Source organism: Drosophila gunungcola, chromosome 3R (assembly GCF_025200985.1).
Source record: "Drosophila gunungcola strain Sukarami chromosome 3R, Dgunungcola_SK_2, whole genome shotgun sequence".
NCBI classification, from domain to species: domain Eukaryota; kingdom Metazoa; phylum Arthropoda; class Insecta; order Diptera; family Drosophilidae; genus Drosophila; species Drosophila gunungcola.
In genome coordinates, this window is record NC_069139.1 from 20,654,318 (window position 1) to 20,663,882 (window position 9,565).

General features: G+C 48.3%; 5 protein-coding genes across 5 annotated transcripts; 3 read left to right on the plus strand and 2 right to left on the minus strand.

The window, feature by feature from the left end:
- The first annotated feature begins 292 nt into the window (after positions 1–292).
- Positions 293–2,016, plus strand: LOC128251808 (uncharacterized protein CG16817). Its single transcript, XM_052978991.1, has 4 exons — positions 293–453; positions 935–1,021; positions 1,081–1,337; positions 1,399–2,016. Exons 1-4 carry the CDS (start codon positions 437–439, stop codon positions 1,590–1,592), a joined length of 555 nt encoding a protein of 184 aa, XP_052834951.1. The 5' UTR covers positions 293–436; the 3' UTR covers positions 1,593–2,016.
- Positions 2,017–2,274: 258 nt separating this feature from the next.
- LOC128251798 (nucleoside diphosphate kinase 7) lies at positions 2,275–3,829 on the plus strand. The gene is made up of 4 exons (XM_052978976.1): positions 2,275–2,528; positions 2,589–2,755; positions 2,814–2,981; positions 3,032–3,829. The coding sequence occupies exons 1-4, from the start codon at positions 2,400–2,402 to the stop codon at positions 3,735–3,737; spliced, it is 1,170 nt and encodes a 389-aa protein (XP_052834936.1). The 5' UTR covers positions 2,275–2,399; the 3' UTR covers positions 3,738–3,829.
- On the minus strand, positions 3,732–6,807 carry LOC128251788 (peptide transporter family 1). The gene is given in 8 exon segments (XM_052978962.1): positions 3,732–4,243; positions 4,299–4,468; positions 4,471–4,597; positions 4,651–4,856; positions 4,919–5,193; positions 5,251–5,479; positions 6,123–6,356; positions 6,431–6,807. Coding segments are annotated over 8 exon segments (1,668 nt in total). The 5' UTR covers positions 6,465–6,807; the 3' UTR covers positions 3,732–3,850.
- Positions 6,808–6,954: 147 nt separating this feature from the next.
- On the minus strand, positions 6,955–7,969 carry LOC128251805 (transmembrane emp24 domain-containing protein eca). The gene is made up of 2 exons (XM_052978987.1): positions 7,728–7,969; positions 6,955–7,661 (listed from the first exon to the last, which is right to left on the minus strand). Exons 1-2 carry the CDS (start codon positions 7,858–7,860, stop codon positions 7,144–7,146), a joined length of 651 nt encoding a protein of 216 aa, XP_052834947.1. The 5' UTR covers positions 7,861–7,969; the 3' UTR covers positions 6,955–7,143.
- A 261-nt stretch (positions 7,970–8,230) lies between these two features.
- Positions 8,231–9,447, plus strand: LOC128251802 (uncharacterized). The gene is made up of 3 exons (XM_052978982.1): positions 8,231–8,463; positions 8,548–8,703; positions 8,761–9,447. Exons 1-3 carry the CDS (start codon positions 8,341–8,343, stop codon positions 9,226–9,228), a joined length of 747 nt encoding a protein of 248 aa, XP_052834942.1. The 5' UTR covers positions 8,231–8,340; the 3' UTR covers positions 9,229–9,447.
- The last annotated feature ends 118 nt before the right edge of the window (positions 9,448–9,565 follow it).

Below are 9,565 nucleotides of genomic sequence, written 5' to 3' on the forward strand. Positions count from 1 at the left end.
TGTTTTACTAACTATCGTGAGCACATTTTGAACTCAGGCGGCCACCCCTATCTCAACGGAGTATATCGATAACTATTTTTGTAATTAAGACATGGCGGGAAAAACATAAACTTGTATTAGAAAAAAATGTATTGATACATATTAAAATTTAATGCTAAACAACCTTTTTGTTTTTAAAATTTACAATACAATTAAAACGAGATTTTGAACGAAACGGAAGTTTATCCATTCGATAGTTTCAGGAAAAACATCGATGACAGCAGACTTCTAGAAACATCGATATTATCGAATGAACATCGATTTTTGTGCCAGCTCTATTTGTGCATGACAATTTTGTTCAACTGAAATTGCCTTTTTTTGTAACTAAAACAGGCTGTCAGTCAGAAGTGTTCCGGCTCCGTATAACCGAAAAACAGCAATTCGCAGCAGCAACAGAATGTCGGCAGCAGCAGGGTGAGTCTTTAGTCGATGGGCGTCCGCTTCTCAAGGAATTCGGCCAATCTTTTTGTGGCTTCTTTGTTGCGGCGGCGTGCTTTGTTGCGGCGGCGTCCATTTTTGATCTCCTGTCAATAAAAACACCCCGTGTCCTGGCGGATGCACCTTGTTCTTGGGGGCGTCCGGCGAACGGGACGTTGTGCCTGCGGTGGGCGTGTCTCGTGCGCATCTGCATTGCGATATTTGCGGAACAAATCGTAGGTTCCAGCCTTTGAGGTTATGTTTGGGTTGGCGCTAATGCCGTGAATTTTCGGCATGGACTTTCGACTGGGCGTATGGTCTATGCAAATGGACAGCAGGGGGATTTGCATAGGCCATAGACCCGCTTCCAGAAAGTACGACGCCAGTTGCCATGACCCCGGACCCACCCCCACTCCCAACACCACGGACACTCCTAATCCACTATTTGTGTTTACCTAACTTACTCCGCTTTTTGCAGCTTGATTCCGCCTCCAGTTTCCTGGGCCCAGCGCAATGACTTGGTCTACGTAATCATTGATGTGGAGTGCAAGGACATCGAATACAAGTAGGTTCTACCGTATATATGTATTGACATCAGGTCCTAATCCAACATAATCCCTACAGAGTTACGGAAAACAGCTTCACCTTCAAGGGCGTGAACGTGCTGGATTCGTCGAAGAAGTACGAGGTCACACTGAACTTCCTCCACGAGGTGTGCCCTGAGAAGGTGACCAGCAAGAACATCGGTCGCTGCCTGGAATTCACAATACCCAAGAAGGCAGCCCGTCCCTACTGGTCCTCGCTAACCACAGACAAGACTAAGTTGCATTTCCTGAAAGCCAACTTTGCCAAGTGGCGCGATGAGTCCGACGACGAGGAGGGTGAGTTGGGCAGCTCCTATCCCGGAGATCCTATCTTGACACTCCCGTTTTACCTTTCCAGATGAACCCAAAGACAACGGAATGTTTGGCAATTTCCTGAACAGCCCTGGTGGCGACTGGAACAACAAGTTCGACGACTTCAACGTCGATGACGAGGAGGAGGACTCGGACGACAACATCCCGAGCCTGTCCCAGAACGACGAGGACGATGAGGAGGGCGGTGAGGGCGACAAGGAGAAGAAGCCAGCTGCCTAGACGGCCGCGTTGATGGTGTCTAGCATTTTGGCATAGTCGTAGCGTTAGTCGAGGCGCTTATACCATAAGTCAACACACGATCATAACACTCACTCCTCACACACAACCGAAAACAAAAAGAAAAGAACACTCAGTCACTCATAAGAACATCAACAAACGCATGCGTACATAAAACACTATTCCAATCAAAGAAACCCACATTTAATTTAGCTGAATATTTAGCGTATTCAGAGGAGAGATGTTAACAAGAAGCAACACAAGGAACAAGATGATTTGGCGCCGACAAGGGAAACCATAAGTTTTACGCTAGAATTTAACAACCAGAGGAAAGCTACAACCAATTCATTGCAAAATCTGTTTGCAGGTTATTATTTTTGTTTCCTGTAAATAAAGGAAATTACAATAAAAAAATGAAAAACTTAAATGGTATTTGAATGACTACAGAAAACTATTAATGGGGCTTAGAGGGACAGAAATTTGTTTGTTTAAATTTTTGATTTTTAGTCTTACATTAAGTACCGAAAGTCTTAAATTAAAAGTATTAAACAACTTATCACAATATTTTGTTTATAATAGGGCGGTCTCCTTTTGATCTAAAAAAATAAAATTGCCGTTATACATTTTTCAAATACCGCGGCGCCGTCATGAGTTTTGCATTGTGCTGGCAACTCTGTTGCTGTGACAACGCGGGAAAGAAGAAGCAAACTTAAAAATGCGAAGTAAACAAACAGTTTTCACTCGAAATAAAGTACTTTATTGTCAAGTCAAACGGAAAACAACAATAAAGCCAGAACCACAATCCTAGCAATGAAACCCGCTGCGATTCCGGCGAGTGAGCGGCGTCTGGCCTTCGTGGCCGAGTGGTACCACGCGGAGGCGGGAATCATCAGGACCTTCTTGATAACCTACTATGTGTCCGACAAGGCGGTAGAAGTGGTGAGGATTAGTAGCTAATCCCTGATAGCAGACTATCTAGATAATGCTACGTATGCCCAGTTTGACCAGCGAAACAAGCGCACCTTCCTGCGGCGCACCAAGATCCCGGAACTGACGCAGCGCGACTTCTTCGTGGGCTCCAAAATCAATGTGTTTGGCCGGCAGTTCGATATAGTGGACTATGCCGACGACACGACGCGCTCCAACCTGGCCAGATACCGCAAAAAGTAGGGACAATCATGGCCAGACTTCCTCTCACTAATCCGTAATTCCTATCGCATCCAGGGGCTTCGTTCTGCTCAAGAACAATATGTGGACCAAGCATCTGGGCAGGTTCATCAAAACGCTGATCGAGAACAAGATCAACATAAACCAGGGCATGATGGTTCAGTTCACTCCCAAGATGGTCACTCAGTTTCTGTCCGGCAAGGACAAGACGGATGTCTCCTCATCGTGAGTAAGGCTGTAGCTCCAAAGAATGTATCTTACCCACTGAATTTTAGAGTGCTGATGAACGAGTTACTGGCTGGTCCGGGTATTAGCCTGGAGCTGATTGGCGACAACGTGGTGGAGACGATCAAGGCGTGCGCTCGATACAAGAACTCCGAGCTTGAGACGCAGGTCTCCAGTGTGAAGTTGTCGGCAAGCTTGGAGGAGCTGCTGGAGAGCGAGGAGATCCGCTTCGGTTTCTACTACTCTGACAACGACGATGATGTGGACATGGACCTCAAGTTCTTCTTCGAGGCGAGGCACAGCGTAATCAAGGAGTGTGTGTTCAAGAACACCACACTGGCCATCATTAAGCCGCACAGCATCAAGGACGGCCTGCTGGGCGACATTATCGGCGAGATTTTGGCCAACGGATTTCGTTTGACGGCCATGCGTATGATCCTGATGGCCCGCATCAACTGCGAGGAGTTCTACGAGGTTTACCGCGGCGTCCTGCCCGAGTATATACCCATGGTGGCCCAGCTGGCCAGCGGGGTGTGCATGTGCATGGAGATCGCCTGCGCCAATCCTGAGTTGAAGGCCCATCAGGAGTTCCGCAACTTCTGCGGACCAATGGATCCGGAGATTGCCAAACTGCTACGACCACACACACTGCGTGCCAAGTTTGGGAAGTCCAAGGTGCAGAACGCCGTCCACTGCACGGATCTGCCTGATGACACCAACTTGGAGCTGCAGTACATGTTCAAGATCATCGACTGATTCAACCACTGGTTGCTTAGCTTTTATTTATTTTCAGTTAAATGCGTGTTTGCCTGTGTGCGTGTATCAATAAATTACAAGTGCAATGGGAATACTAGAGAATATAATCTCTTTTAGATGCTACCGCTGCGGCTGGTGCTGGGCACATCCCGCTCTTCCGGATCGCTGTCCAAGCCCCTAACATACAGCCCTCCTTTGCGCTCCTGGAGTGTGTAGTCGAAGGCCAGCAAGGCGTAGAGAATGATGCACACCAGCATGACCACGGCGTAGAAGAAGTACTCGGCCATCTGGGAGCTCAGCATGCCCAGCTCGGTGACCAGGACCACGATGAGATTTCCGAAGGCGTTGTTCAGGAACCAAGCAGCCGTGACCACAGACTTCATGGAGATCGGCGCTTGAGTGAAAGCGAACTGGAGACCCGGAATGGAGAGCAGCAGTTCGCTCATCATCAGCAGCAGAAACTGCGGCAGCTGCCAGGCAATGTTTACTGTTTGAAAGGGGGAACTCTACGAGATGGGTTGGGTAACCGACAGGTGACGTATCCTGTTGTTTATCACTCACCTTTATGCGTTCCTGCACAGCTCCCGCACAGAAGAAGGCGCCGGCGGAGCAAAGCCCTCCCACTGTCACGCTGTGGAGTGGCTGCAGCTCCCAGTTGAAGTAGCGACGCAGCAGGGGCACCGAAACGTACTGCCACAGTGGGATGAGCATGAAGAGGAAGATGGGGCCCTGGCCTGATCCGGCTGTATGGTCACGCCCAGTATGGTAGTGTTCATCTGGGTGGCCTGGAAGGTCCAGCTGGAGTCCTGTTGCGCCAGCAGAGCAAAGTAAAAGGGCAGCGGGATGAAAAGCTTGGATATCTATAAGGAAAAATTAAGTTTATTTGAAGCGGACTTATAAAATAATAGCTTACCCTTAGAGCACGAGACACATCGTTGACGAATCCCTCATCGTAGGCACCTACTGCATTGTGGAGCCAGTAGCTGGAGCGCTTGGAGGACTTTCGACGTCGCCATTTCTCCACCAAAGCCGTCTTAATGCAGCCACAGAACTTGAAGAGTATATTGTCATCGGCCAGCTTTTCGGATTTGTAGAAGAATTTTCCCACAAGAAAGATGACTAGTACCACGAATGGATACAAATTAGATGGAAATTAAAAATGGAAACCAATGGTTACTTACACCAAGCCATCAAGAAGGCACAGCCCAAGGTGCCGAACACGGCCGGATAGCATTCCGCCTTGTCAAAGCACTGTGTGTTGGCCCTCACCAGCGGTGGCAGGATCTTGCTCAGAAAAATGCCGAAATAATAGACGAAGTAGTAGAAGGAGAAGTACTCGGCCAGGTGGACGCTTTGCTCCGGCAGCTTAAACTGCAGCGCACCCAGTGACGTGATGCAGGCCCGGATAGAACCGTTTCCCACGGCAATAAAAAGCAGGGCGATGGAAACGAGCAGGCTAAGAGGAGAAAATGGGATCAGATAAACCCTTCGATTGGCACTTGCGTGTACTCACACCATGGGGACTCCCGTGGCGGGCAGGGATGTCAGCGTGAGCAGTAGCCATCCAAAGGCATAGATGAAACTAAAGCCCGAGATCGTGCGCACATTGCCCATATAACTGTCCGCCAGGATGGCCCCAATGATGGGGCAGAACTGGCCAAAGAAATTGAAGATGTGCAGCACCACCGTGGAGAAACTCTCGGTGAAGTTGAGATCGTCCCGCAGATAGAGGGCGAGAACGGCTGGAATCGAATTAAATAATGCATAATCGGGTGTCGAGCTGCAATCAATCTCGATTTCTTGACCATGAAATGAAGGCCGACGCAATCGAGACTTCGTCGGAAACATTTTTGAGATACTCTATTCAAAGGGAACTTTCTTTTGAGTAGTCGAAAATGTCACTTAAAATTTCCTTTTCAGGACTCTGCTCAAACTCGATTCCAAGACAGTACTTTAGTCATCCCAATTAAAATACATAAGTAAGCCAACTATCAAGGATTCCCTTAACTGATAAAAGATAGAGAATACTTCAATACTTCTAAAAATTAATATATATTTTTTAAAATCTTTTTTCGAAGCCTATTTAGTAGACATTCGTATGTAATAATTGTTTACCGAAATAGGAATACAATTTCAATCTTGATTATCCCAATCCCCTGCCGGTTCCAACCTGACATCGTTGACGAATGCCTCATCTTGAATCTTATCTATGCCCCTAATGTAATGCATCTCAGGCCTTATGACTGGCAATAATACCACCCAGTGTTTGTATTTCTGTTCCGCTGATAAGCCTGATTTTTTGAATTTTTCGACCAGACAAAGCCGAATAATTGTACCCATACTGAACCAAATACGAGGTTTTTGGATCGAACCCCTAAAACTTACTGCGTATGCCGTTGGCCGCAAAAGCTTCGAAGAACTTTGTAGCCAGAACGAAAAAGACAGCGCGTGGATACTTGTACTCCATTCGGATGGGCGGAGGAGCAAAGCCATAGTTGGGCAAGGAGCTGCGATGAGGCCTCTTCAACTGGACCCGTTCTCCTCTCCAGCCGCCCCACTCGATGTCCCGTGCCTCCGCTTCATAACTCACCTGGGTGAGCTCCGCCAGAGCTGGCAGGGCTACATGTAAACAGAGGGAGGTGGAGGTGTCTGGGATTACCTGAAGATCTTATCTTATCTGCCCTCAGACTCACTTTCTTCGCTGCCGATTTCCGTAGCGCGAAACATTTTCGACAGCCTGCACTGCACGGCTAATCCGACGTGAACGAACTGAACCGGAGAGGGAGCAGAGACCTGGGCCAGTTGTTGAATTGAAAGCGCTTCGGACTGGATCGGGTTACAGAGCTGCGGCTTTTGTGGGTCGTCGGTGGTTGCGTTTGTTGTGCCACAACGTGCTTTATTGTTTGGCCGATGGATTGGTGACTGTGCCGCGACTGACGACCGCTGCACAGGGCGGTCCAAAAGCTACTAACGACTGCTCTCCGCCAGAACAAACAATGAGATAAAGGGCAGCCTCTGCTGTCTACTGCAGTCACGATGCAGCGCGAGCTTACAACTAGGGAGTTAACGCCAACGCCACAGGTTATCTGCCAGAGGCTGCCGATAAGACCAAGCCACGCTCGGCGGGGCAAACTCAGTCACGGGACCGGGCTCAGCTGACTAGCTGTCTGACCTAGCGGAGATAGGATGTGGGGATGCTCCACTGTGCTCCATCGGCTCTTTTTGTACAATGGATTTTATTAAATTACGCACAAGAAATTAAAACTAGACGTGCTTGGAGTCGAGGCCTGTGGCTGGCTGATGACGATCCATCGATGAAATTCGCAACTCCTGCCAAATGAGGGGAAACACCAAAACAATGAGGCCGCAGGCAGTGGTGCTGATGATGCTCTAGCCCGGGAGCACCTCACACCAGCTTCTTGGCCTCGAAGAAACTCTTCAGGTGGCGCATCTGCCAGAAGCCCATGCACACCAAGACGACGGTCTGGGCCAGCGACCACCAGAGCACGCGGGAGTTGGTGCTCTCGCTGGTATGGCGGAAACGCTCCTCGCGGTAGCGCTGGTAGTTCTGCTCCTTGGTGATCTGCTCCACCTGGTCGAGCAGCTGGCGGATGCGAAGCTGCAGCTCGGTCAGCTTCTCCTTCTGCGCCACATTGGCGTAGTCGATGGCGTGCTCGCCCACCTGGATGTCCAGGTGAACGCGCAGCTGGGCGCCGCTGAACCAGGCAGTGCTGTTGGAGTACATGCAGATGACGTGCTCGCCGGGCGTGTGCGATGTGAACGAGATGCGGCCCTGGGAGCTGTAAACGCGGGACAGGACGATCTTGTCGTCGCTGTCGCGCACCTCCACATGCATCCCGATGCCGGGGGACGAGGGCATGAAGCCGTTGGAGCGTGGATCGTACAGTTCCACCTTGTAGTTGACTACGGAGCAGAGGTAGTGGAAGTTGGGTTAGCAAACTACCAAGTTGGCACTAGGCGCTGGCTCACCAATCACGGTCGTCTCATCCGGAACCTCCTCGATGAAGCACTTGCGCTCCGTCTCCGATATGTGGAAGTATAGGCCGCAGGCGCTGTGCAGGGCGCACAGCAGCAGGGTCAGGCTGATGAATTGGTCGCGCATTTTCGGCTATTTGCAGTGACTTTTCCGTCTGGTTGTTAAACAAAGTTAGGCTCGCCGACACGTCATGAGAAAAAGTGCCAGATCGAAGTCAAAGTGTTTGGCATGGGAGATGGCAGCGTGACGGACCTGGCTCACGACGTAGCACGACCGATTGGACTCACATAACGCAAAACTTTGAACAACATTGAAAAAATAAAATAATTTTTTTTTATATTGCTTCAGTAATTAAATAACTTTAATATTCTAATACATAAAAAAAGCTAACGAAAATTGTCCATATAAAACAACCATTTGCGATTTTTCACCTCACGTTATCATTACTAACAGCGCTGTTTCGATTCTTTGATGGTCTGGCAACGCCTTTACAACAGCTGTGCCGCCGCAACTTTTGTGGTATTTTGCATCGCTTTGGACACACTGATTGGGCAGTGTTTTTATTTTTATTTTGTTTGGCTAATCTAAGCTTTTAATAATACATTAATGCAGCCATTTATTGTCATACGCAACTATACGCAAGATGACGAGCTCAAGTGCCAGGAGCTGGTGCGGGACTACATTATGTCGTTCTCCAACAAGTCCTTTTTCGTCTATTGCTTTCGAGAGGTGAGGCTGCGTGACTTATCTTCATAGGATCGGTGGTAATCGTCACCCAAATCACATTTTAATTGTGTTATATTTCCTTTTCAGATCACTCTGCAGTTCATAGTTATTACCTGGGCAATATTCTTCATATTTCTGGGAGTGCCCCTGCTTTTCTGCGCCCTCACCGTGCCCGCTTGTATTTTCTGTCTCTTCACCGGCACGTATTTCTCGTTCTATTCTAAGGCAATGGAGCTGATGAGGGTAAGAGCTGATCCATCCTATAGCTGGGATCCGTAGATTACTGTGGCCAATTTTCAGACCAAACCTTCGCAATCCCTGGTGGCTGAGTGCTACGAGCCCTTCATTTTCCGCTGCTCACCCAAAGAAGCCAGTTACCAGATCTTCATCGAGAATTGCCCTTACGACGAGGCCTATAAAAGGAAATTCCGCCGCCGGATTGTGGCCGCCATTAGTGTTAAAAATCACCATGCCGTTTACAATGCTGCCTGGATCTATCGCTTTGCCATCGATCCCAACTACCCCTGTCAGACGATCATGGATCCCATGATAAAGCTAGTGGTCCAGAACTGTATTGGAGGGGGCTATGCATCGCTGGAATGCACCATCTCCGAGTGGCAGGAAAGCGAGCGTGACTTCTACGATGACTTTGGATTCGTTACGCGGCAGATCTACCACAAGAAGATCATCGGCAGCAGTCTGGCGGTGATGAAAACGCAACTCACATTTGGTTTGCGAACCGACGAGGCTCTGCACAAGCAAAACTAGTGCAATATTAATGGTGCAATATAGATAATCTCGATGCTCTGTGAAATCTAGTTCAATATTTACCATATTTATTCTGTGAACTTAACATTCCAGTCACAAATTGCGTCCCGAACTCAAAACACACCGAATTAAGACCTAGATGGTAGTTCTTCAGCGATTCGACAAAGTTTGGAGTGAAAGTAGCCATAATTTAGCAAGATAATGCTTAAAAATAAGATAAACATTCCATAGTACTTCCTTCATAAAGAAAGCCATATAATATAACATGTATTAGCCTTTGTCGATTCGATGAAAGGGGAAACATCATCTATGATTAAGCCACATTATATTCACCACT